Source organism: Lampetra planeri, chromosome 28 (assembly GCF_965212315.1).
Source record: "Lampetra planeri chromosome 28, kcLamPlan1.2.h2, whole genome shotgun sequence".
Classification (NCBI taxonomy): Eukaryota; Metazoa; Chordata; class Hyperoartia; order Petromyzontiformes; family Petromyzontidae; genus Lampetra; species Lampetra planeri.
In genome coordinates, this window is record NC_136134.1 from 191,234 (window position 1) to 219,086 (window position 27,853).

Below are 27,853 nucleotides of genomic sequence, written 5' to 3' on the forward strand. Positions count from 1 at the left end.
TGAAGGCGAACCCTCAACAGCTAATGGTATACAAGAACCATCATTTCCACCTCAGGAGAAGTTGGATGGTTCACAAGAATCAAATCAGCAACCAAGCCATTCCTGGTCCTATGAGGTCACTGACCCTGCATTATGGCAAAGCACTTCCAGTGACATTGTTAAGTCAGTGCTTATTGAAAGAGCAGTCCCCTTCCAAAATCGCAGTGAAAAATACCCCGCTTCGGTCCCAAAGTGCTTGGTGGAAAGACTAGAAGTTTCAACAAAAAACTTCAGAACTGTATATTGCCAAATGGGCAGGTTTTTAGACAGTGTCTACTGTACTCACCATCAACAGGTTGTGTGTACTGTTTTACATGCAAACTGTTCTCCAGCAAGCTCGGTAGCTTTAGTCAGGGGTTTAGTGACTGGAAGCACTCTTAAAGAATAGGGGAACACGAAAAGAGTGCAGAACACAGATCATGCATGCCTGCCTTGTACCAGCGGACAAAGGGCAGTTCTATAGATGCAGATCTCATGCAGCAACTTGATGGGGAACGTAAATACTGTGACTTTACCGAAAGAACCAAGAAGACTGGAGGGACATTTTGAAAAAAAAAAGGGTGATGAGGACTTGCGTTTAGAGGAGATGAACGGTTTGGGTCAACCCATAACGGTAATTTCCTTGGCATCCTAGAATTGCTATCACAATTTGACCCATTCTTAGCTGAACATATTAAAAAGTTTGGCAGAAAATAGGCACAGTGTCCTTTTTGTCATCGACAATATGTGAAAAACTCATTGAGCTAATGGGTCAGAAAACTCGCCAAACAAAAGCAGATGGGTTTCTAGATGACAAATATTTTTTTATAATTATTTTCACCCTGACCTGTCACATGTGGACCAATTGACGTTCACATTCTGGTTTGTTAACAGCAGCGGGAATGTGCTGTAGAGGTCGGTCATATGACAATGCAAGCAACATATCAGGGAAATACAATGGGCTACAGGCCCACCTGAAAGAAAAAAAACCTCTGATAAGAGTATGTGCTTTGTGCAGCACATTCACTTAACTTAGTTGGTGTTAACACCTTAGACGGCAGTAGCCCAGAGGCTGACGAATTTTTCACATGTTGCAGTCACTACACATTTTGCTCTTCATTCACACAGATGGGGGAACGTCTTTCGGAAGCCATGTCAGACTGACATTACTCGGTGGAGTGCTCGGGCAGAGTCAACCAAGGCACTATGGAGAAATTACACCCACATTAGAGAGGACTTCGGTGGTATGTGCAATGATGATAATGAGAAAAGAGATACTCGAATTGAGGCCGCTGGACTATGTGGTAAGTTGGACACTTTAGAGATGGTGTTCATGGCACATTTCTGGGACATCATACTTGACCGGTTCCACGCTACAAGCATGCACCTACAGAAAAGTAACATTGACATCTCTGTAGCAGCACAGCTTCGTCTTCGTTGAGGGATTTTGTGGCAGGACGGCGAGACCAGTTTGAGGCTTTTGGAAGGGCAGCCTTAACTGTGACAGGTCTCTCTCAGTCACATAAGCACGATCTTCAGCGAAAGCGGAAACGCAAAACATTTGCAGATGAGAGCTCAGAGCCAGGTGTGACACTTGAGGGGCAGGAGAAGTTCATAATATAAACATTTTATGTGGTCATTGATAAGCTAGTGGTTTGCCTTGAACATCGCTTGGATGCTTACAAGCGTTTGACCAGTCTCTTTATAGTTCTATTTATGTCAGATCAGGTGTCTAACAGTGATGTCATAGTGGAAAAGGTAAATGCACTCTCTGCTGCATATCCATCAGATCTGGACATGAACTTTGCCAACGAACTCATCCAATTCAAGTCTTTCATGTCTGAGGGTGATAAGTGCCCAACTAAATTGCTTGAGACGTTAGAGGCACTTCATCTGCAGTCAGTGTTCCCTAATGTTTTCGCAGCACTTCAGACTTTTCTAATTTTGCCAGTGACAAACTGCCAGGGTGAGCAGACATTTTCCCTTTTAGGCAGAATAAAAAATGAGCTGCGGAGTAGCATATGCCAAACACGTCTCAGCTCATTGTCACTTATGTCAAGTCAGACCTTGTCAGACAGCTAGATTTTGACGATCTAGTGGATGATATTGCGAGGAAGGCAAGACAGACACCAATATAGAAAAGCGGGGGTGGGGCTACAAAAGACATGTGCCCAGGGGCCTCACGGGACCATGATCCAGCCCTGGCTACCACTACACCCAACCACCTATCTCCCGAGTGGCGATGTTTACACACCGCACCAGGTACTCATTTGAGGCTGAGTCGAGGGCAACTGAGGGCATGCAGGTGCACGTGTGCGATAAGGGGTGATTGAAGGCCTGACAGGCGCCAGCCATCTGGCCCTAAAGAGACACAAGGGAGGAGCTGGATAATTGGGAGGATATAAGGAGGTGCGTGAGAGCAAAGCGGGAGTTTGGATTGCTGGGACCAAAGTGAAGACATCTCGCTGCTGCCGCTCAAGCCAGGCACGGACCTCAACCCTCACAAGTCGCCGGGCAGGTGATGGTTGATCCCCCCACCCGGATTGGACGAGTGAGTGGATCTGAGGGAACGCAGGCGAGGGCAGCGGCGCAGAGGGAGGGATGCTGTGTGCAAGCTGTGAGCGAAGCCTCTGTGTGAGCGAAGCTGGGTGCAAGCCTTTGTGTGAGCGCTGCTGTTTGCAAGCTCTGTGTGAGCACAGCTGTGTGCAAGCCCTGTGTGGGCTGCTGTTTGTGTGCGGAGCTGTGAGTGCGGAGCTGCTGAGAGGAAGAGCTGCCGCAGGCAGGTCAGCGAGGTGTCAAGTAGATAGGGAAAGTTGGTTAACAAAAGTGACCGTATAGACAGAGACAGGAGTGCCTACAACTGGTGCAAGAATAGAGTAATAAAGTGTAAGCAGGTGACTTGTAACGTGTCCGACCGAGTGATTTTACAAAACACTACACTGGTGTTGTTTGTGAGCGGGAACTGAACCCGTAGCACAGCATGCTAACCGCTACACTACCACTCCACGCACTCACTTTCACACACACACGTGCGTGCATACACAAACTCACTCTCAGCGTGAAGCTGACTCAATAGATCTCGCGGACGATTGCTTCGCTGAACAAAATAGTTCCGTGGTTCAGTTTACAAGTGCGAGTTCACGTTTTAAGTCAATGTAAAATTATATAAATGTAGGACTTGAAATATCATGCGCCACGCGACATGTTGCTAGGCAAGCGAGCAGAATACAGTGGGAGCATCTGAGGACACGGTTGTTGTTGTCGTGGCATTAAGGGGGAGGTCGTTAAGAGACGCAACAGGTGTTAGGGGTGACTGAGGACGCAGGCCGGTGATTGGTCAGGAGGGTGAGTGGTTAATGACCAACGCCGGCCTGGCGGCAATAACATGGTCACGTGAGACTGGGGGCCTGGGGGCGAGTAGCAAAGCGGGGGATGAGATAATTGATTGGGACTGATTGGTGCAGGGACGGAGAGACGGGAGTCTTGGTTGGGATTGGAGCTGGAGTGAGTGGTTGGTGCCCGGGACAGAGCAGCAGTGAGCAGGGATAGATACGATAAGGATAGAGAGAACACAGTGTACGGTAGAGTGGATAGAGAGAACACAGTGTACGGTAGCAGTGGATAGAGAGAACACAGTGTATGGTTAGCAGTGGATAGAGAGAACACAGTGTACGGTAGCAGTGGATAGAGAGAACACAGTGTACGGTAGTGGTGGATAGAGAGAATACAGTGTACGGTAGAAACGGGGAGACATGGAGTGTTAATGGCGGGTTGTGCATCGGAGCGAACGGAGAGACACGGAGCGATGATAAGGAGGAGGTGTGAACTCTACGCGTGAATAAACGAGACAAGAAAGACGAGAGTACGAGTCCTACATAAATATCATGGAAGCGGGTTCACAAGTGCGGATGTTCGTAAGTCAAGGACTATATATGGACTTCAACAGAATGTTGTAGCAAGTGCTGTTAGTGAGCATCTATTGAGGCCGGCACGGCACATGAAGTAGGTGGCCATCTCCACTCCCGACCACCGTCGTCTCCACAGGTACTCATTTTAGGCAGTCGACCCAAATTTTTTTTTTCATCATCGATGCTGACTTAGCGGGAATCGAATTCCAGTCACCGGGTTTTAAGCATAGTGCAGTAACCCCTGCACCACATACCAAATATCCACCTTATAGCATTAGAAGCCTGCAGGGGCAAGTGGTGTCAGCAATCACCTATGATAGCTGGCAAAATTTCAGGTTCTTGGTGCAAGTCGGCCAGGAGATGGGCAACAGGTTGCAGCTGCTGTGCAAATCCCACACCTGTGCATGGCAGCATTGATCAAGAAAACACAACATATTTAAAGAGTTTAATTGGACATTCAAGTCCATTGCACAGGGCATCTAGCTGTCCTCTATTCACTCTTCAGATTGGCTTCAACCAGGCAGCAAATTGGTGACTGGCACACCAGCAGAAGTGGCACACTATCATGTAGATGAAGCCGCTGTGATAGGAGTGCCGTGGAGGTGAAGACCATGCTCGGGCATCTCAAAAGTATATGTGGACGAGATACTGTGACGATGATGACGATTTGCCGGTCGCGTCCAAGCCGGCTTTTCACCATGGATGGTGCAGCACAGCTCTGTGTCGTGCTGTCCCACCGGCCTGGGGACACATACTCTGCTGTCACCCCCGTTTGTCCACCAGCAGACACGCGAGGCGAGATGGGTGGGGGGTGACGGCCATGGGTGAATGAAGCTTCCAGCATAACGGAAGGCAAAAATCGTAGGACTCGGCAACTGGGACAAGCAGAGTCCACATTATCTGGGTACACCATAGCGGCCCCCTGCTGATTCTGTGGTGGATGAGAGCAGTGCCAAAGCAACATTCATCCTGCGTTTGGAGGAGTCCGAGTCACTCGACAGCACCTTATTTTATTAGTGTTTCATTTTAGTGTATAAGTATTGGATGCTTAAGTCTAGCAAGAGATCACTAGCCGTGGTTGTAACTCCGAGTAACTTAAATTGCATTTACATTACTATCATGAAATGCATAGGCACATTCCCATATGCAGAGCTGAATTCACAGGGGCATGGAAACGTACCACTCAAATATTTGGAACAATTAGTCTTAATATCAAATAGAGCACAAAATGGCCATCACATTCTAGTCTTTATTAATAACTATACATATGTAAGTTAATACATATGTAATGCGGGCGTAAGCGACCTTCCGGATGTGACGTCACGGGGGGTGGAGCCATGTGACGTGGGTGGAAGGTTCGGGTCCTTAAGCGGGTAAACCGGAAGGGGAAGTCAGTCGGGGTGTGAGCGGAAAAGAGTGAGGCCACGCGGGCGAGTGAGAAGAGGGGGGGCACCGACGGCCATCGGGAGCCAACCCCGAAGACAGGAGGAAGCTACGGAGTGGTGTGCAGCTGCGGAGAAGACAGCCAGAAGGGCTGCGTGTTAGAGGCAGCGGTGTGGCTGCCAGGTGTGGCGGGAGAGAAGAGGGAGAGACAGCACGAGGCTGTCAGAGCTGCAGAGAGGACGAAGGAGAGAGGAGTTGCAGCGAGTACAGCCAAGGGGGGCTGTGTGAGAGTAACAGCAGCGGGGCTGCTGTTGTGGACCGGGCCGACATCGGAGTCAGCACGCGTCCAAATTGGATCTCGTCGCTGGGTTGTGCATACGTCGCGCTTGAAACCATATGTTGCTCCCTTACATGATGCGTCATCCCCCAATGTTGCCTTGCCGGGGTCTGTTGCTGCTGACTCTCCCCTGCCTGCGTCCATTGATCTTGCTAGAGCGCCTGTCGTACCTGTTCCAGACAGGCCGGCCGTGACATTGCGGGGGACGAGGGGCCCTGCTCGGAGGACGCCTGCCAGGTCTGCGGGACCTTCGAGCCCTGCAGCCCTTCCGACCCAGCTGCAGGCACGGTCACGGGACAAGCCCAAGACTGATTCTTTAGGGACACGGGACGTTGGTGGACTTCCAGCTGCGACAGGGGGATTACCCCGTCATTCCTCGACTTTCATCGCGTTTCCGTTCTGCGAGTGGGCCGCCGACCGTCCGGGACGGGCCGGCGACCCGCACACGTTCCAAATCGCTTACGTTTCGTTGATTGTTGCTGTGTTGTTATCTTTTTCTTACAGTTGTATTTATTGCATGCTTTTTGTACGTTCGTTGATGTTAATTGCGTTGTTGTTGTTGTTCTTGCTGTTACATTGTATGCTTAGTGTCCTTTAGGGGGGAAGGTCGATTCGCCGCATTACGATTTGCTATTGGTCAGCCGAGGTCGGCTGGGATTTTTCTACGGGGGAGGGTGGTGTAATGCGGGCGTAAGCGACCTTCCGGATGTGACGTCACGGGGGGTGGAGCCATGTGACGTGGGTGGAAGGTTCGGGTCCTTAAGCGGGTAAACCGGAAGGGGAAGTCAGTCGGGGTGTGAGCGGAAAAGAGTGAGGCCACGCGGGCGAGTGAGAAGAGGGGGGGCACCGACGGCCATCGGGAGCCAACCCCGAAGACAGGAGGAAGCTACGGAGTGGTGTGCAGCTGCGGAGAAGACAGCCAGAAGGGCTGCGTGTTAGAGGCAGCGGTGTGGCTGCCAGGTGTGGCGGGAGAGAAGAGGGAGAGACAGCACGAGGCTGTCAGAGCTGCAGAGGACGAAGGAGAGAGGAGTTGCAGCGAGTACAGCCAAGGGGGGCTGTGTGAGAGTAACAGCAGCGGGGCTGCTGTTGTGGACCGGGCCGACATCGGAGTCAGCACCGTGGAGAAGCTACAGAGTAGAGACAGCCGTGTGGGAATACAGTACGAACCGAATAAAGGACACTGAGCCAGACATCGTGGTCCAGTCGTTTATTACACATACAAAATGTTGAGGTTAAGGAAACAGTTCATTGCAGTGTTGACAATGCAGCGGCAAGTTCATTGATGTTATCCAGATATACTTGAAAGATTTTCCATTTCTGAAAAGCAAGAATTAGAATGTGAGAAACAATCCGAAAAAACATGTAAAACAATTACAGTACAGCAGAACTAAAAACAAAACCACATTGATACCAGCGGACCATATTGTGGATCATATACCCCACAATTCACCAGTTTTTTGGAGCTCTCTATTGAATCATATAGATATGTTTTTACTAGGGTTGTTAAATAACTGGTAAATCAGTAATCGTTTTTCAGACTAAATTACCGATCCTGGAAGCCAGGAACTAGTCGTGAATTCAAATGAAATGTTAGTAATGAATGTACCGATTTGTATACGCGAATGTACAACCCGCATAGCAGCCCCAGTCACCACGTGGTGCAATTTCCCGTTTCTGAGCAGTTAACACGTACAAGTGCATTCTTGCAATTGCTCACCTCCACTAGAGGCAGCCCTAAAAGGCATCTTAGAAAAGGTGGACATGCCCACACTTTACCCCACCACACATGACCTGCTGAGTGACTGTGGTGCACCTATGTATACTCCTGGACGGACAGGGGCACGAGGATTAAGGAAACTTGCTTCGTTGTTTCAAATGCCGCACCTTGAGATGGAATGGAACCGGTGACCTCTGGATTGCAAGTCTAGTGCGCAACCCATGACACTATGGCAAAGTCCCTTAATTTCTCACTTAAAAAGGTAAAAATGTGTTTTTGCTGAAGAAAATGTTACATGTAGCAACGAGGTAACAATTTTTTTCTCACCATTTTTTATAGTTACCAATTATGCAATTTCCCATAATTGGCAACTGTGCATTGCAGGCCGTCACAGTTACGAATGGAAATGTCTTCACCTCAACGTGACAAGACATGTAAAATTTAAATATTGCAGAAAAAATGCAACAAGAAACATAATCGCCAATGAAGTTGTTAAATTCAGTTATTTTGCAAAATCGTGAATCACACCAATGGAACTGGTTAAAACAAGTTACCGTTTTGATACAAATATAAATATTTACAGCAATAACAGTGTAACACATTTTTTGTTTTGTTTTGTTCCTGGGTAGCAAGTGTTATTTCCTAATTGCTTGTGCCTCAAAGTACAGAAAATGGCTATTATTCTCCACAATCTTTGCTTTTATGACCAGGACAGTGATTTTTGGAAATTAAAAATTTTTCCAGAAAATTCCAGATAGATTCAGTGCTGAGTAAACTTGGAGTAACTTCTACAACTTTCCAGTAATATGAATAGTAATATAAATACAGGGGCCTTAAGCCCACCAGTTCAGTTTAGTTCCAGTTGTAACAGGACCCTGCGGGGTGGGCTGGTAGGAACGAATAACCAAAGAATATAAACATAATGTATTATTACACTTGTTTAGCCAGGAAAGCCCCACTGAGTCTAAAGGTTTTTGTAGGGTCCTGCCAAGTGTTTGCAGTAGGGGGCGATGTTGCTACACGGACGGACGGACGGACGATATAATCTATTGTAGGCTGGTTCACTTCGTTCCTACCAGTATAAGTGGATACATATCTGCATTTTTCTGAGATGGCATCAAGAGGCTGCATGCATCCAGCAGACACATTTTGCTGTCTGCGGCCAATTTATCAAGACAAGAGCAAAAAAGTACTCTGTTGAAGCATCTGCTAAGATGTGTGAGGCGTACAAGGCATATTTCGGCATGCCTGCCAGGGATCAAAACAAACCCTGGGCACCTCATTTCACCTGCGAGCAATGCAAAAAAAAACTCTGGAAGGTAAGATGGACAATTGTTTCTCGGAATTTAATGTTATAAATTTGTTACAATTTTTTTAATTGTAAAAGTTTTAAATTAAAAAATGTTTGACAATTTTCAATGTCATTGAAAAAATATCATATATAAATGTCATTTTTTGTCTGTCCGTCTGTATGTGTGTTCACGCGCTTGCGAGGGATTTGGCTCTCAAATGGTGGGGTTTTACGTAAAAATGTATTTGCCACGTACCACGCCGAAAGCCCCGCGGTTGGCAAGCGCTATTCATTTTTCACGTCCGTCACCTTTAAATTAGTTTAATTAGCGATATTGTGCGTTTTTTGTTATTTATTTCTTTTATACGCACGCTCGACCACACCATCTCACACATTTTGGTGGGGGGGAGGGACCATGCGCGGCCCGGGGGGATGGTGGGGGGGGGGGGGGTAACGGCCAGCCCCCAGCCTGCAGGCTGGGCAATCTAGGCAAGGCCGGGGGCTCTGCATGGGACTAGGCCTCACCACTCCACTTTGTCAGGTTCATGGTTTGTGCTATAAGTCGATATATACTGCTATAGAGTCAGCATGTACTACTGTTGTGATAGCATGTACCACCAGTCAGTATGCACTGCTGTAATCATAGCAGGTACCACCACTGTCGCTATGCACTGCTGTAATCATAGCAGGTTACACCACAGGATGCACTGCTGTAGTGAAAGCAGGTACCACCAACTTCGGAATGCACTGCTGTAGTTATAGCAGGCACCACCACAGTCGGTATGCACTGCTGTAATCATAGCAGGTACCTCTGCAGTCAGTATGCACTGCTGTAGTGAAAGCAAGTGCCACCACAGTCAGTATGCACTGCTGTAATCATACCAGGAACCACCGCAGTCAGTATGCACTGCTGTAATCATACCAGGTACCACCACATTCAGTATGCACTTCTGTTGTCAAAGCATGTACCACCAAAGTCTCTATGCACTGCTGTAGTTACAGCAGGCAGTTCAGAAGGATTCTTGCCAAGATTTTGCCAGCGATTGATAGTATGGAGATGCCTCTATGGTTGTCGCAGGCCTGCCGATTGCCTTTCCTCTTATAGAGATGGATTATAGAGGCATCCTTGAACTCCTGGGGAACGGCTTCTAATTTCCACAGAGACTGGAAAAGGTCGGTCAGTTTCAAGACTAAGCGAAGCCCTCCAGCCTTGTAGATTCCTGCTGGAATAGCATCGGACCCCGGAGCTTTGCCTGATGAGAGGAGGCTTATGGCTTTGCTGGTTTCCTCAATTGATGGTAGAACAACAAGGGACTGGTTTATTTCAACTTGAGGCAGTCTCGCAATTGCCTCCTCATTTATGCATGATGGCTGGTTGAGGACATCGCTGAAGTGTTCAGCCCACCTCGCAAGTATTTTGTCCTTCTCTGTGAGGAGTGTTGTTCCATCTGCATTCAGGAGAGGTGAAGTTGCTGAGTGTTGCAGACCATAGACCTGCTTGAGTGCATCATAGAGGCACTTGGTGTTGTTACTGTCAGCGTAGGACTGAATCTCCTCAGCTTTTGCACACAGCCAGGTGTCTTGCATGACTCTGAGTCTCCACTAGACAACCCTGCGAATGTTGAGGAAGGCAGTTTTCTTTAAGCTTGAGCTGCTGTCATTCAAATATGCTTCATGCAGGCGATGTTTTTCGTCAAGGAGTGCTCAGACGTCTGCATCGTTCTCATCAAACCAATCTTGATGTGTATGTATGGGAACACCAAGTAATTCAAGGGCTGTATAATGCAACACGGTCTTGAGAGCAGTCCAGTCTGCCTCAGCATCTGTATGTTCGAAGCTTAGAGACTCCAGGTGATGGTCTAGAGCAGGGGTCTCAAACTCGCGGCCCGCGGGCCAATTGCAGCCCTCGGGACGATATTTTGTGGCCCCCACCTTAATATGAAAGTTTAATGTTAGTGCGGCCCGCGAGTTTTATATTGTAGCAACCCCGCTGTTAGCTGTTGTGTGGGACAATGTTATGATGTTCTGGTTTCCTACTGTGTGCCTGTCCAGTGAATGCGGCATGCATGTGAGTGACATGGGGGGCGGGGTCGTGTGTGTGTGTGTTTATGTACGTGTGAGAGTGAGTGAGAGAGAGCCAGGAGAGAAAAGAGTGGCTTTGGATGTGCGGAGAGCAGGAGGGTGATATTCATAGTTTTCCGCCCTCTTTTGCGCAGGTCATGATGTATCCAGTGCTTCATTTGTAAATCACAAGGTGCAGGAACGCTAAGTACATATGACAGCGCAGGTACGACGAGCACCGGTCCCAGAACGCACATAAAACGACGCTTAAAACAGCACACACATGCCACTTACAAAGCAGTGGGACTTTTTTAGGCTATTCTGCAGTGACGGTATCAGTCTTTGTGTCAGTGATTAATAAAGTGGCATCTTGAGAAAAGGCGACTTCTGTGTCCAGCGGAGAAAACGAACGGAACACACACAATTTGTTAAATTGAAGGCAAATTCAAGGGAGACCACGGCTCCTTTACGCACACGCTGCGCTGTGAGGTTTTGGGAGCTTCTTTACGCAGACGGATTATTCTAAACCGCAGCAGTTTATAACACGTCATTGAGCTAATACCTACATTTTACAGTCTGGGCTGTTTTACATTATTATTTACACCTGATATGTGTGGATGAATTTTAATTATTTTAATTCCCTCATCCTCTGGTGGTGACATTTACGCACCGAGCCACAGACTGTACATGACGATGTGCATAATTATTTTGGTTCATCTTAGAAGTCTGCATTTGTTATTATTTTATGAAATTGTGATGCTGTTGTTAAGAAAGCTTTATATATAACTTATTAGATTATCTTGTTATTGCGTGGCCACAAATTAGTAATTCATCAACCGATGTCAACAGGGGCTCCGTAATTTTCTAGTGATTACATTATATTGTTATATTTTATTTTAATCATTTCTTAAAAAACTTTTTTTAATATTCATATTTTTTTCGATACGAGAGGTACCGAATTGGCTCAAATAAGTCCCGGAACGCAGGCAAGCCAACACGCCGGCACAAAGTAAGCACAAAATGCATAGAAAAATGTGATGATGTGACTGAAGGCAGCGAAAGCCCCGACAGTGGCCAGCAGCATTTGAACCCCGTGGTCACACAATGACGCTGCCTCATATAGTCCTCTCCTCTCCCTCTTTCGGCTCTCCACTGTGCGCACACCGGAGCTCGTCAAAGCGCAGATCCACAGCTCATCCCGGCTCAGATCCCCGTGCTTTAAACAGAGAAGCGTGTATAATAGCAGCCGCTACAGCTGTGTCTGTATGTGACTGGGGTGTGGGGACGAAATCTGATGGGAACGCATTACCCCCCCCCCCCCCCCCCATAATCTACGCACCTGTTGTTACCGGAAAAAGCGGAAATAACGTGCATTTGCGGAAATTACGTCTCCGTGCGTCGCTGGTTGGCTAAACACTTGACTGAAACTTTATTGCATGAGCGACAGCAAGTGGAATGAATATATATCTTGTCACACAGCCCCAACCATGTATTTTTCAAAGCCTGCAGTGAAGAGAAAGGTTGGTGACGAGCACAGACAATTTCAGGAAAAGTGGGAGATGCAATATTTCTTTGTTGAGCACATGAGCACCCCGACGTGTCTTATTTGTACAGAAAAAGTTGCGGTGCACAAGGAATACAACCTCAAACGTCATTACTCAACTAGACATGCTGAGGAGTATGCAAAATACCAGGGAGATGAGAGAGCCAACCAGGTTGCCAATCTTAAAACATGTCTACTGAGGCAACAAAATGTCTTCAAGAAAGCAACCAAAGAGAATAATGCAGCAGTCGAAGTAAGCTACGTGTTTAGTGAGATGATTGCTAAGGCAGGAAAGCCATTCACAGAAGGCGAGTTTATCAAAAAGTGCATCTTACAGGCTGCAAGTATAGTCTGTCCGGGAGAGAAAGGTCAATTTAGCAACATCAGCCTTTCTCTGCTAACACCGTGGCAGAGCGCATTTCTGACCTGTCAAGTGACATTTATGATCAACTGCGTGAGAAAGCCAAATTTTTTAATGCATACTCAGTCGCTCTTGACGAGAGTTCAGACATCACTGACACTGCCCAGCTCACAATATATGTCCGTGGTGTTGATGACAATTTTGAAGTGATGGAGGAGTTGCTCACAGTAATTTCAATGCATAGCCACACCACCGCTCAGGAGATATTTTGCCAGCTGTGTGATGCCATTGTGAATGCCGGTTTGCCATGGAAGAAGTTTGTTGGAATAACAACCGACGGAGCGCCATCAACGACAGGGAGGAAAAATGGACTGGTGGCACTTGTTCAAAGAAAACTAGTAGAGGAGGGTGTGGAGGAGGCCATTGCTCTGCACTGCATCATCCATCAGCAGGCCCTTTGCAGCAAATGCCTGAAGTTTGACAATGTGATGTCTGTTGTTGTGAAATGCATCCACCAAATCAGAACCAGGGGCTTAAAGCACCGGATGTTCCGTACTTTTTTTAGAGGAAATGGAGTCAGAATATGAGGATGTGCTCTACTTCACCGAGGTACGTTGGCTCAGCAGGGGAAACGTCTTGAAGAGATTTTTTGAGTTGAGAGCAGAAGTGAAAGCCTTCATGGAGAAGGATGGGGTGGCTGTTCCTGTGCTAAGTGATCCCAAATGGCTCATGGACTTAGCTTTTCTTGTTGACATCACGCATGAGCTGAATGTACTGAACAAGAAGTTACAAGGCCAGGGGCAGCTCGTCAGTGCTGCCTATGACAACGTGGGAGCATTCTCCACAAAACTTGTGTTATGGAAAGCCCAGCTCTCTCAGACAAACCTTTGCCAATTCCCAGCATGCAAGGCACTCCTGAATGCAGGCACACCATTCAGTGGTGAGAAGTATGTTGATGCCATTTTGAGGCTACAGGAGGAATTTGATCACAGATTTGCAGACTTCAAGACGCACAGAGCCACTTTTCAAATTTTTGCGGATCCCTTCTCCTTTGATGTGCAAGATGCCCCTCCTGTGCTTCAAATGGAGCTTATTGACCTGCAGTGCAACTCTGACCTCAAAGCCAAGTTCAGGGAGGTGAGTGGAAAAGAAGACAGGCTTGGGCAATTTTTGCGAGAATTGAACCCCAGCTTCCCTGAGCTATCCCGAATGTTCAAGCGGACCATGTGCCTTTTTGGGAGCACATATTTGTGTGAAAAGCTTTTCTCCACCTTGAACTTCAATAAGTCCAAGTACAGGTCCAGATTTACTGATGATCATCTTCAAGCCATACTGAGGGTCTCAACTGCTTCCTCCCTCAAGCCAAATGTGGCTCAGCTATGTGAGAGGAAGCGCTGCCAGGTCTCTGGCAGCAAGAAGTAGGCAAGAGAAGCCAGCCTCACCCAGATACTGCCTCCAGCGGCCCCCAGGTAATTTGAGTTTGAGACCCCTGGTCTAGAGCCTCAACAAAGGCCAGTCTGGTGTGTTCCTGTTGTAGGCGAGTGATGTGAAGACGCTTGACACGTCTTTTTCCTTGTGGGCGTCTGGAAGGCTTAATCCGGATGTTAAGTTTTGAGATGATGAGATGATGGTCAGTCAGCCTGACATCGTGCCGGTCGCTCCTTCTCATGATGACGTAATCAATCAAGTGCCAGTGGTGTGAACGAGGATGCATCCATGAAGTTGTATTGCGCTTTGGTAGATGGAATATCGTGTTGGTGATGAGCAGGTAAAATTCAGAGCATGTTTTCAGCAGCAGAAGACCGTTGCTGTTACATTTTCCAATGCCATGTGCGCCTATTACTCCATTCCATGATCGATGGTCACTTTCAACTCTGGCATTGAATTCACCAATTATCGGGAATTTGTCAGAGCTGGCTGTGGCAGCAATAATGACTTCCAGGTCATTATAAAACTTGGTTTTGATCTCCTCACGATCATGGTAGGGGCATAGGCACTGGTGACGGGGGCATAGGCACTGCTGACGGTGGCCTCCTTTTTACCCAATTGGTGGAGCTTTAAGGTAATTTAACGGTCGTTTATACCCTTGGGTTGGCTTGCCAGTTGGTTGACCAGGTGGTTTTTTACTGCAAAACCAACACCAGCATCACGTCTCTCCTCCTGGCCTCATCCCCTCCAGAAGAATGTGTAACCTGCACCCACTTCAGTCACCTGTCCAGTATTGGCCAGTCGGGTCTCACTAAGGGCAGCAACATCCATATTATATCTGCCTAGATCTCTGCCCACAAGGGTGGTGCGTCTCTCAGGACTTTTTGATCCAGATGTGTCCATCAAAGTCCGTGCATTCCAGGCGCCAACAGTGAGTGGTATCACTTTGGTCTTTTTCATTTTATTTGTTTTTCGACCGCAAGTATGGGATCCCGCCAGCTGCGGTAGGAAGGCCAGGATGTTTTGAAGCAGGCAATGTTTAGGGTACCTTTTCTAACCCTTTCCTCACTATGGAGGTGAGCAGTGTGATCCTGATTAGGGCTGCTCAGTGACTCAGGGTGCTGCCAGACTTCACTGCTGCTTCAGTCCAGTGAGGGAACGACCAATATCCTGAGCCGCCTGCGTGCAGGTTTGCGGCTACAGCTTCCAGCATATCCGTGCCTGCTGCTTCGTCGCTCACCCATCGCCACAGGACTTGGATAATGACGATGGTAAAAAGTGCCATGACTTGCGCGGAGAACTTGGATTTAAGTGAGGGTGATTTGCGCAGCGTCAACCTCACTCTCTCGACCAGCCCCATCTGTACCCAGTGGCAAGATGTAGTCAAGACGACTGGAGATGGTCCTGGTTGCAGTGGAAGGTCCAAAGACCCTTTTGGTGGAATTTCCTCCACCAGGTGTTCCACATGCCCAAGCTCAGACAAGCTGAGTTGTCCGGGTTAGTTAACCGCCGCCAGGGGTTCGGCGTTGGCAGCTGCTGATTGTACCGACTCACCAGGGATGTTGAGCCTGGTATGCGCCTACGGTAGCAGCTAGAGGGCCGGCCCAGATGAAACAAGCCTGAAGCACAACTAGCTGGTCAGACACTATGCACTGCTGTAATCATTGACAGCTCATCCAGGAGCATCAAAACCGTGCAGCTCCATGACGGTAACAAGTACCCGTCTCTTCCCCTGGCTCACTCGGTGCACCTCAAGAGGATTACAACAGCATCAAGACCTTGCTGGACGCCTTAAAGTATGATGAGTATGGCTGGGAGATCGGAGACTTCAAAATGGTGGCATTACTGATGGGTCACCAAGGCGGTTTTACCTAGTTTCCCTGCTATCTTTGCCTTTGGGACAACAGGGACACCAAGGTGCATTACCACAGGCGGGACTGGTCACAGCAGACCGAGTTCTCTTTAGGGAGGAACAACATCAAGTGGGAGCCACTGATGGACCCCTGGAAGGTGCTGATGCCACCACTGCACATCAAATTGGGCCTTATGAAACAATTTGTCAGAGCTGTAGATAACAAGTCGGCAGCCTTCAATTACCTTCAAGACTTCTTCCCTAAGCTGTCTGAGGCAAAGGTCAAAGCCGGTGTCTTCGTCGGACCACAGATAAAGGAGATCCTGGAGTGCAATTAATTCCCCAAGAAGCTCACTAGTAAGGAAAAATCGGCTTGGAACAGCTTTGTCACAGTGGTTCGCGGCTTCCTGGGCAAAAGGTCCAAAACTATGTGAAGCTGGTTGAGACACTGGTGAAGAACTACGGCACAATGGGCTGTAGGATGTCCCTCAAAGTCCAAATCCTTGATGCTCATCTTGATAAATTCAAGAACATCGAAGCGTACTCGGAGAAGCAAAGCGAGCACTTCCAGCAGGATATACTGGACCTTGAACGCCGCTACAGTATGAGAACATGATGGGAGACTACATTTGGGGGCTGATTCGTGAAATAGATTTACAGTATAATCATAAATCTCGAAAAACTACTCGCTTCTAAACCTTTTCTAGTAATTTTTGTATTATGTTCGTATAAATACATGTTAATTTTTATTAATAATTTTTTTCTGACTTTATGTGAACGAAATCGCACAAATTCGCCCGTTTTCTCATTGAAAATAGGTAAATTTCAAAATATCACTGTCCTGGTCACAAAAGCAAAGTTTGTGGGGAATAATAACCATTTTCTATACTTTATAGGCATAAGCAATTACAAAATAACACTTACTACCCAGGAACAAAAATGTGTTACATAGTGTTACCATAACATGAATACCTTTTAAACTGAGAAATCAAGGGAGATGCTAGGGGGGGATAGCACACTCGACTTGCAATGCAGAAGTCGCTGGTTCGATTCCATCTACTTTATGCGGAAGTTGAAACAAAAGTGCACGTTTCCTGAATCGTGCCTCTATCTACCCAATAGTATACATGAGTGCACCACACTTAGTCGATCAGCAAGGCCACGTACAGTGGGGTAAAGTGTGAATGTGACCATTTCTTCCAATCCGTCTGGTCAGCGGGAAAGAGTCGACCAAATACCCTCGAGAGTTCCCTCTAGTGGAGGTCCTTCCGCCAGAAGTGGTGCGAGTGTCCCAATTGTAGGGTTACGCCTGTAACATTTAAAGTGAGAAACGAGAGATTTTACCACCCGGTGACTTTAGGCCACCGTGCCTTTCGCACGCCCTAAACGACGCATTTATTGCTGGTTTATATTGCTGGTTGCTGACTTGTCAGAACTGGTAACCGACTTTCAGAACTGGTAACCCATATTGAGAATGGTTACTGGTTTAATAGTTATTGTTTAACAGCCCTAACGGGCAGCTGTAAGCCCACAGTTGAAATTAATTCACTACCTGTGAAAGTGTCTGAATTTCATTTGCAGATGTATCCAAAGTAGACATATTCTTTCTGAGTTGGGTCACCAACACGACAGCTTTCTCCAGTTCCTTCAATGAAACACGTCCATTACGAAGTATCGTCACATGACATGTACAGTACAGGCAACATCGGTCAATGATAAAAAAAAAAATTCGAGTTTAAACAAAAACGAAGTGTGCATAGTAGCGTGGAGTGATGCATGTTTGGAATTGCATCGAGACATAGTACACATGGATTTGTGGACATAGGCCGATTAAGATACAATGATCTTCACACAGGAGTTGATAGGCTATGATGATAACACAATTAGAGATGCTTGTTTAAAATAACAAGGATACAAATAATAAATAATAGGTTCTTACACCACCCAAACTATTAAGTGGGCTTTGGTAGGGGCGGTGTAATTCGATAAAAGCAGACTGAAATAAAAGTGGCGCTTAACCAATCAAAAAAAGGGGATTGAGGGGGCGTGCCACTTGCACGTGATGTACCCAGCTCGATCCAGGAAAAAATCTTTGCTTTGATTACATTTTATTGATTGTGCTCATTTGCTCGCAGAATTGGAAACAAAAGCGACCACTCACATGCTACAATGATGAAATCGGACACAGTAAAAACAATTTTAAAAGGCATAACACTTTTTTGATATATAGAATCAATATAGCTCCATTAGCGGAGGGTTTTAAGGGGCCATCCAGTTAGTACGTACACATGGAATGGGAAACAAACCCAAATGCGCACGCTTGCTTATGGGGGGGCCTACTGACAATGTACGTACGCATAGAAAACGGGGGGTGGGAGATGAAGCCTCGATAAAAATTTGTCTACATTGGCCTTCAAATGAGCCACAGTTCAGTTTCTTCAACGGTCAGACAAGTCCTACCGGGAGAAGTAGTACTGTGGGAGATGTGTCACTTGTATGCCACCGTACCGCTGACTGCTAGCTATCAATTCTAGATTTGAAGCTTTCGTGACTGCAATGATTCATACTCTTAGGTTTTTTTCGGTAAAGTCACGTAGGTCAAAAATAATAAAATTAATAAAAGTAATAATAAAAATAAAATAATAAACCACGATGTTTCGGAGGCAACACAAGTCTCCGTCATCAGGTGGGACCATCACAGCTAGATTTACTGTATCAAGTGAGGCAAAAAATTTCAAGATACAAGCTCTTAAATACAAGTTAAGGGGGGAGGAGGGGGGGAGGGGCTTATCTGAATGTGGTAGCCAATGAATGGAACGTATTGGGGGGGGCGGGGCTAAAAGCAAACAAATGCACATGCTTAAGGTGCATATGCTAAAGGTGCACATGCTAAAGGTGCACATGCTAAAGGTGCACATGCTATAGGTGCACATGCTAAGGGTGCACATGCTAGAAGAGAACGACAAAGCACATGTTGTTTTACCCAGTGTTGGTTGATAATCCAAATACATAAAAGGAGAGTACTGTTAAACGTTGGGGATGTTAACACTTCGTAAAGTAGAATAGTACCTGTCAAATAAGATTTGCTTTGATTACATTTTATTGATTGTGCTCATTTGCTCGCAGATTTGACAGGTACTATTCTACTTTACCGAGTGTTAACATCCCCAGCGTTTAACAGTACTCTCCTTTTATGTATTTGGATTGTCAACCAACACTGGGTAAAACAACATGTGCTTTGTCGTTCTCTTCTAGCATGTGCACCCTTAGCATGTGCACCTTTAGCATGTGCACCTTTAGCATGTGCACCTTTAGCATGTGCACCTTTAGCATGTGCACCTTTAGCATGTGCACCTTTAGCATGTGCACCTTTAGCATGTGCACCTTTAGCATGTGCATTTGTTCTCTTTTAGCCCTGCCCCCCCCCCCCCCAATACGTTCCATTCATTGGCTACCACATTCAGATAAGCCCCTCCCCCCTCCTCCTCCCTTAACTTGTATTTAAGAACTTGTATCTTGAAATGTTTTGCCTCACTTGATACAGTAAATCTAGCTGTGACGGTCCCACCTGATGACGGAGACTTGCGTTGCCTCCGAAACGTCGTGATTTATTATTTTTATAATTACATTTATTAATTTTAATTTTACCTACGTGACTTTACCGAAAAAACCTAAGAGTATGCTAGCTATCACTCAGCTCAGCAGCGAGTCTGACAGTCTGGCAGCTTGCCCCATGGATTACACATCCTTCAATATGGCCTCACTGCAGACTGCCGCTGGCTCAAGATTTTAGCTGCCGTGGTGCTGTTTGTGCTGCTGCTGCCCGAATTTCAGGACTAACATTGGTCTGTACATCGGTCTACTGTTACAGCAGATGTTCAGTCGACGCACTTTATATAGAGACTAGTTCACCGAGTTTTCATTGTCTTTTAAGATCATAATAGACGTGTTTTTGAATAACCAGTCAGGAGAACCAGGTTAAAAACCAGGCTAGTCTACATTATAGACTGCCAGTACTCACCCAGCTTAATAACCATTGCTACAGTCTACATTATAGACTACCAGTACACTCACCAAACTTAATAACCAGTCTACAGTCTACATTATAGATTGCCAGTACACTCACTCCGATTAAGAACAAGGCAGTCGATGCACTTTATATAGACTAGTTAGTGTGCTTTTTTATTTTCCTTATTTTTTTCTATTTACGTGATTTTATCGAAAGAACCAAAGAATATGTTCCTCACTCTTTGGTTCTTTCGGTAAAGTCACGTAGGTATAAAATTTAACAAATCACGTTTCGGGTGCAACACAAACGTCTATCATCAGGTGGGAAAGCATGGTCTGCTGCTGAGGCAGTCTGCCTCAGCAGCAGACCATGCGCAACACGCTTGTGTTGCGCCCGAAACGTCGTGATTTATTTTATTTTATACCTTCGTGACTTTACCGAAAGAACCAACGAGTATGGATTCCTGCAGTCACGAAAGCTTCAAATCTATATGTTCCTCCTTTATCGTATTACAGCGCGTGAGGGCTAGAAGGGATGGTCAATAATAATAACATAGGAGCAGCCAGTGAATTGGCCGTGCCCGTGAAGATATCAATCGACAAGAAGTACGAGCGCTTCGGATGAGAGCGACGTGTGCATGGATTTGACCGGGCAGTGTGAAAGGGTTTGTATTGAAATGCGTTAACGACTGCTATTTTATACAGCACTGACGCCTCCCAATATCTTACAAAGGGAGTGGATGGTTGGGGGGAGAATTAGCAATTAGTGATGGGAGTAGAATCGTGAAAAGAGGGTAGAGAGGACCGACTGGAGTGAGTTGGGAAGCAGGGGAGTGTAGAGATGAGAGCGCAGTGGAGAGTGAGGCGATTTTAGAGAGATGCGAGAGCAGTGGAGATGGAAGGGAGAGCAGAGGGAGGTGAGAGCAGAAGGGAGAGGGGGGGGTGGAGCGGCGCACCCGGACGATCTCCGCGCTGAACGCGGCGCGCAGCTCCGTCTCCTCTCGCGAGTCCATCTTTCTTTCCCGCGCGATTTCGTCTCTCGCGGCTTCCGGCAACGTCACCGACAACGTCACCGCGCTGCCCCGGAAACGAGTCGGGGGAGGGGTCAGGAGGAGGGAGAGCCCCGCCCCTCACTCCCTGGAGAGGGGGGGGAATCCCGCGACTCGTGCCGGTGAAGGTCCACGTGGGGGTCGCGCTCCTCCCCCCTCCTGCCGTCATTAACGCAGCGAGCGGCTTCTGCAGGGCGAGGCGAGCAGCAGCAGCTGGAGAAGGTCGCCGTGAGTAAAGGAGGTCACGACACGGGGTCATGGCGGGTTAGGGGGGATGTCTTGCTCTCTCTGTCGGCTTGTCGGCTAATGCGGTCAAGCCTCTCGTGGCCGGGCGTGGGTTTTATTTTTTGCGACTTGTTTCAATGCGAGAAGCCTTCAACCAGCAGTAGATAGAGCGTGGCTGTTGACTGTGATGACGGGAAAGTTAATCGGCACGGTATCCGAACCCGATCCGGATGACACGCGCCCTGTATACGCGACAATGAATAACACGTTGCGTACAGTATACTTACATAAGCCGTAGGCGACGCGAGAAGGAAGGCGCGTGGGGGTTTAGCCCCTGCCCAAGAGCCCCTCCAGGCGGTACCGCGTCCCGACGCTTGTCAGAAGACGCTGCCCCGACCCGCACGGCTGCTGGGGGCGGGTGGGCGGGCTGGGCTCAACCAGCACCACCGCCAGTGTTCCACCACGGCCGCGCCGCGAGATTTAAGCGAACCGGCGACCTCCGGATGGCAAAGGTCCAAGCGTGTTGATCGTCATACACCAAATGTGTCACGGTTTATTGTAGGGCGCTTAATTGACCACTGGGAAGCGTGCGGCGCGTAGGGTATGTTGAACTTCTTTCGCACCGTACGTAGCCACACTGCCAATCGGAGGTGCGGGGGAAGGACAACAAACTAAACACAAAAAAGCAGTTCTCAAGAAATTAGTTTCCCGTAGAGATTTAAAAGTACATAGCTGAAGTGGCTTCCTAATATCGGAGGAGCATTCCAGACTACCACATAAGTCATCTGAAAGCGTGCGATGGCTTAGCCAGAAGCTGCTGCGAGGATGACCGGAACTCGCGTGATGGTTTATGCTCGTTGCCGAGATCTGCAGCGAGGTATTGTGGTTCATTGTGGCATACACTTTGTGCGTAATGAGTGCGACCTTGTGTGAGCATTACTGGCTGGTAAACCCGAGGCTATACGTGAGAAGAGACCACACGCGAAGCTCCACATTGTCCTGAAATCTCCTGATAGCTTCACAGCTCGCAGAACAAAACCTGTCTCCGAAGCGCTGGCTCACAGGCTTGCATCGCTTTCACAGCGGACACTGCTGTCGCCGCAGCTGCCTATGATGACTTAATGACAGTGTTGCTGCCCATGATGATTTTGAGAATTCTACTGCTACTTAACAGGACCTGCGGGGTGGGCTGGTAGGAACGAATAACCAAAGAATATAAACATAATGTATTATTACACTTGTTTAGCCAGGAAAGCCCCACTGAGTCTGAAGGTTTTTGTAGGGTCCTGCCAAGTGTTTGCAGTAGGGGGCGATGTTGCTACACCTAATCGGACGATACGAAGGGAGAGTTTGAGGCCTAGTTCTAGGCTTTAGGCCGCTGTGAGTTAATTTTTAATTTAAATGTTGTAATTATTAATGTAAAAGCTTTAAATTTAAATGTTTCTATTTAAAAACATCAGGGAATGTAACGTTGTTAAACATTAACTCCCTTTCACACACGCGGGGGTACGATACGAAGGGAGAGTTTGAGGCCTAGTTCTAGGCTTTAGGCCTAGCTGTAGGCTTTAGGCCGCTGTGAGTTAATTTTTAATTTAAATGTTTACATTATGTAAAAGCTTTAAATTTAAATGTTTCTATTTAAAAACATCAGGGAATGTAACATTGTTAAACATTAACTCCCTTTCACACACGCGGGGGTATGATACGAAGGGAGAGTTTGAGGCCTACTTCTAGGCTTTAGGCCTAGCTGTAGGCTTTAGGCCGCTGTGAGTTAATTTTTAATTTAAATGTTTTAATTAAAAGCTATCTCAGGGAATTATAAGGGAATGTTACACTTGTTTAGCCAGGAAAGCGTCACTGAGTCTAAAGGTTTTTGTAGGGTCCTGCCAAGTGTTTGCAGTAGGGGGCGATGTTGCTACACGGACGGGCGGACGGACGGTTCACTTCGTTCCTACCAGTAATACAGTAATCTACTTGAGTACATTTTGTAATTTGGCGAATTTGGACCGTTAACGCCGATGTTTCGAATGATGTCAGGGGATCTGTCCACTGTGCAGCAATCCGTGCCTATATTGCAACCGTTAAGACACCCGTAGTAATAACCAGGGCGGCATACCAGATTCGGACTGCAAACCTTTTCAACATTTGCGGAACGCCGTACCGCTTAGCTTGGTCACCACCCATAAATAAACGAAATTATTAAACTTTTTATTCTAGCAGACCTTGCTGCATCCTGATTGTGATGCTAATTATATATATTACGCCCATGATAATTGATAGTGCTTTCAGCTCCTGATGTTACTTGCTGCTTATAATGCTGCTGATGCTGCTGCCATGTATGATGATACCACTATAATCTTGGCAACTATGTGGGCAGTGGCTCTATGAGGCAGTGCTCATCTTATATTGACAGCCGAGAGCCAGTTGGGACATTCCACATTCCTATGGCAGAGGCGAGTCTACCCATAGGACAACCCCTGTTGACTTCCCCGTGCTCCACCGCTGAGCCACCTCAGACTCAAGAGTCATTTCAGCTGACAAAGCTCCATTGGGCGAAGCAATTTTGTTCCAAGGACTACCGCAGCCCAAGAGCGTCGACAGTGGCGGCAGTTACAGAAAATTGCAGTTACACAGAGTTATAAAAATGTCCATAGAGTTACACAGAGACTCGTGGACCCCAGCCCAAAACAGTATTCAATGGCAACAGTTACAGGACATTGCAGGGTGGAGGGAACGTGCAAACAAACCGGAGCAAAAACATTATTTACACGAAACCCAAGCCAGAAACCCAGTCCCTCGCTTCAAACAGGATCAACAATAAACGGTGCATACACACATATCAACAAGTATCAACAAATAATATTACAGACGTGTGTCGACAATACGTGTGTCGACAAGCCGTGTGTACAGCCTCAGCCATAACGGAGCTTGGTTATGGCATTCATAGTAACAGTGGTAGAGGTGATTCTGCTGCACTAAGTTGAACACGCGCGGCTACAGAAGGTTAATGTGGACACTGTTAAGATTTGTGATGAGGCCATTCCAGGATTTGGTGCCGTGCAAGATAAGGTCCTGTAACCTCCTAATCACGTTATTACGCTGTCTGGTGCAGACTGTCATTAGCAAGTACAATAATATTGATAATGTGCACTTCTTAGGCGCGTTTCTTAATGTCTTTTAAGGGGCATAAGCTTGAATTAGCTCGATATAAAATGGAGCCAGCCGTCGTAAGGCCTTAAACAAGAAAAAGATTATCTTATATTTCATTCGTTTAGGGACAGGAAGTCATCGTATTGGTTAAAGAACAGGAGAGATTCATCTTCACATTGGGGTACAAGTGAGTGACCCTGGCTGCCACATTCTGCAACTACAAGGCGTTTGCAATCATTAATCAGAAGAAAAACAATTCATAGACCAGCCTCTGCATTGGCAGTGTGTTTACTTGTTACCTGACCATCAAGTGTGCTTGTCTGCTGTGTAAAGTCTCTCAGTTACTGCTTCAGCTTTGAAAACTTTACGTGAAAGACATCCCTTTATTGATACAACTAAGCATTCTGCAACATATTCCTTGAGCTAGGGTTTGCATAGCAGTAATGGATTCCCTTTGTATTCACATGCCGCATATTGCAAGCGTGTCTGGTGAAGAAACACACCTTTGCCCAAAAGATGTGAAAATTTCAACTCTGGCTTCGAGCTGTGGACCAGGAGATGAGCACTGTCTCAATGCTCATTTGGGTGGGAAGCCACCATTTGATACTTATAAAAGGACAATAATGTCGTATAAAAAATTGACAATGAATAATGTCGTCTAGACATTATGCATTGTCATTTTTTTACTTTCGTTATGTAATGATTCCACTTCAGACTGTGGTTTGTGCTCTGCGTTTTCTGCAGGTGGTGATGGAGACGTGCCAGCAAGCGCCAGATGGAGGCTGGGGCTGGCTCATTGTCCTGGCCGCTTTCGTTCAGGTGTCCCTGGTGTTTGGCGTGGTGCGCTCTGTCGGAGTCTTTTTCATAGAATTCACAGAATACTTTCAAGAATCCTCCACGGCCATCTCATGGATCACATCCATTGCCCTCTGTGTGCATCAGTTCGCAAGTTAGTTCTCTCTTGGCATTTAAATACATATTGCAACTGCATCACACGGATGCCGAGCTGTTGATAAGCAATGCGTTACAGAGCATCAAGGAATTATTAACGTCTGCTGCCGTGAGGTTTAACACACTGGACTTGCAGTCCACAGGTCGCCGATTTGGTTTCATCTCGGCGTGGCAGTTGAAAGCAATGGTGCAGTGTATTAAATCTTCCCCGCCTCTGTCCACCCAGCAGTATCAATGGGTACGCCACAGTCAATTGGCAGGTCGTATGTTGGGCTAAAGTGTGGGTATACCTACCTCTTCCAATGCGTCTGGTCAGCATGGAACAGAAGACCAAACGCCCTCGAGAGTTCACTGTCGTGGATGCCCTTCCTCCATTAGTGACGTGAGAGAGCAATTGCTTCTTTACCACTTTGACTTCAGCGTAGTGACTGATCCGTGGCTGAGATCAGATTGACGCATTCCTACCAGGGTCGTCGCGATATGCTGACACTACGATACGCACTAATTGTATCATTCATTTTGAAAAACATTGTCATCTCATAATTATCTGTTGCTCGTTTTACATTAGAAAATATTTTCGTTTCAGACAAAAAAAACAAGCACAATAATTACAAATCTAATAAATACCTATTATCCATTTTTATTATTGTTTTGCAAAATATTTTTGGAGCAATTTGATGGCATTGTAATTATGCAAAGTATTTATTTTAGGAATAATTTAAATTCTATATTTTTCAGTATACAACTGTCAATATGTGTGTTATAAAAAGCGTTATTCCTTATAAAGTGGCAATGGTTAGAAGACCTATGGCAGGATCATGTTAAGTGAACTAAAGTCGAAGAGCTACCAAGTACATGCTGTTAATATTGTACAGAAAAGTACGAAAATAATGCAGAGAAAATCCATAAAAAATGCACAGGAGTCCGTCCATGTTCTGAATCTCGCACACGGTTTATCATATGAAAAATAACGAAGACAAAAATACTCTGGGTCTTTTGGTAAAGTCCCGTAGATAGAAAAATAATAGATCGCAACACAGGCAATCGTCTTCAGGTGAGAGAGAGAAAGCTACTGAAACAAGGTCTTATATAGGCCTGAGATGGGAGTCCCCTCAGGGTAAGAGGGCGGGACTAGAGATGGTCTGCCTGAGGCTGTGGAAGTAGCCATTGTATTGTGAGAGATTAGCATGTTGATGCTTCGGTGGCAGATCGAGTAGGACATCCAGCCTGTCAATACATAGACATCCACCCTAGTGATGCAACCCCTTATATCAGTAGCTTTCTCTCTCTCACCTGAAGATGATTGCCTGTGTTGTGATCGAAACGTTGTGATTTATTATTTTTCAATCTACATGACTTTACCGAAAGACCCAAAGAGTATGAATTCCTGCAGTCATGAAAGCTTTCAATGAAGACAAAAATATGTCTCTTGGTGAGGACATTCCCCCAAAATTTTCACCTTTCCAAATTTACATTCTGACCAAATTAAGAAGAATAACGTTCAATACAAAGCAAGACTGACTCGTGTTTTATTGTTACCATTGATCCCATTCCGCATGACATCGTTTTCTCTTGAAGCCATGCGTATGGCTTCGTCGCGGTCACGCCGCCCTGCAGGGCTGAATCACGACGACGTGATTAAATCAGTGCTTCGCATCGGGTGTGCCTTGGCGGTAAAGTCCCAGCAGGTGTGCCGGGATGTTTATAATTGATTGAGAGGCACACAGACGTCGAAGTAAAACAAAGACACAAGACATTTGATAAACACAGTAGACAGATACAGTAATTCCAATAACACAGATGAACAGAAGGCCATCCAGACAATTACCATTTAAACTCACAGACAAGCGCATCGTCTGATGCACAAAATTACACAACTCCCCCCCCCCCCCTTTAGGTAATTGGCTGAGTTTGGTGCCCCCCCAGGTGTGTACTTAAATCCGAGCCTCACGCGTCTGCCGTCCAATTGAGTCAGGGCGAGGCCTGGTGATCGATGGGAGATTGATACACGAGGTTGTGGAAATTCCGTGTTTCCATCCGTAGCAGTGTATCACTTGAGAAAGCGGCGCTCACATAATTATGAATGATCAATCCGCTACTGGATGAAAGGCCCACAGTGAAGATCGAGCAAGCTCCAATGTTTGAGCCGTGGATTGAAACATTTTGAGAAGCAGGGGCCAGAAGACATCCCTCTCGCACCCCCAAGGTGAATAGGAAATGGTTACAATTCCTTGTCATGCAGCTTTGCCTGGGCCTGCCCACCATTAATGAAGGTCCTCAATGATTGAAAGCAGAGGATCAGGGACTCCTGAAAGCATCACGAATAACCCAGAGCCCTAGCCTTGACCAAGTCAATAAAGCAGAGATGTCAGTCCTGTTTAAATTCCCGACACCTCTGCTGTAGCACGAAGACAGAGAACATGACGTCCATGCAGGGCTGTCCCAGTCTGAATCCACATTGGTATTCCACAAGCCTCTCCTCAGTGTGCCTGGGGAGGCGATATGGAATAATACTTGCCAGGACCTTTCCTGGTACTCTGAGGAGGGAGATGCCCTGAAAGTTGTCAAAAT

General features: G+C 46.7%; 1 protein-coding gene and 1 long non-coding RNA gene across 3 annotated transcripts in view; one reads left to right on the forward strand and one right to left on the reverse strand.

The window, feature by feature from the left end:
* Positions 1 to 6,838: 6,838 nt before the first annotated feature.
* On the reverse strand, positions 6,839 to 21,164 carry LOC144728289 (uncharacterized). Its single transcript, XR_013587505.1, has 3 exons — positions 20,864 to 21,164; positions 17,452 to 17,544; positions 6,839 to 6,963 (listed from the first exon to the last, which is right to left on the reverse strand). It is a non-coding gene; the product is annotated as an uncharacterized LOC144728289 (long non-coding RNA).
* LOC144728288 (monocarboxylate transporter 13-like) overlaps positions 21,064 to 27,853 on the forward strand; it is a 31,558-nt gene continuing 24,768 nt past the window's right edge. For both annotated transcript variants that reach the window (XM_078607596.1, XM_078607597.1), the window contains exons 1-2: positions 21,064 to 21,184; positions 25,076 to 25,280. In XM_078607596.1, the coding sequence (XP_078463722.1) occupies positions 25,082 to 25,280 (199 nt within the window). In that variant the 5' untranslated portion in view covers positions 21,064 to 21,184; positions 25,076 to 25,081. The remainder of the gene's footprint in view (positions 21,185 to 25,075; positions 25,281 to 27,853) is intronic.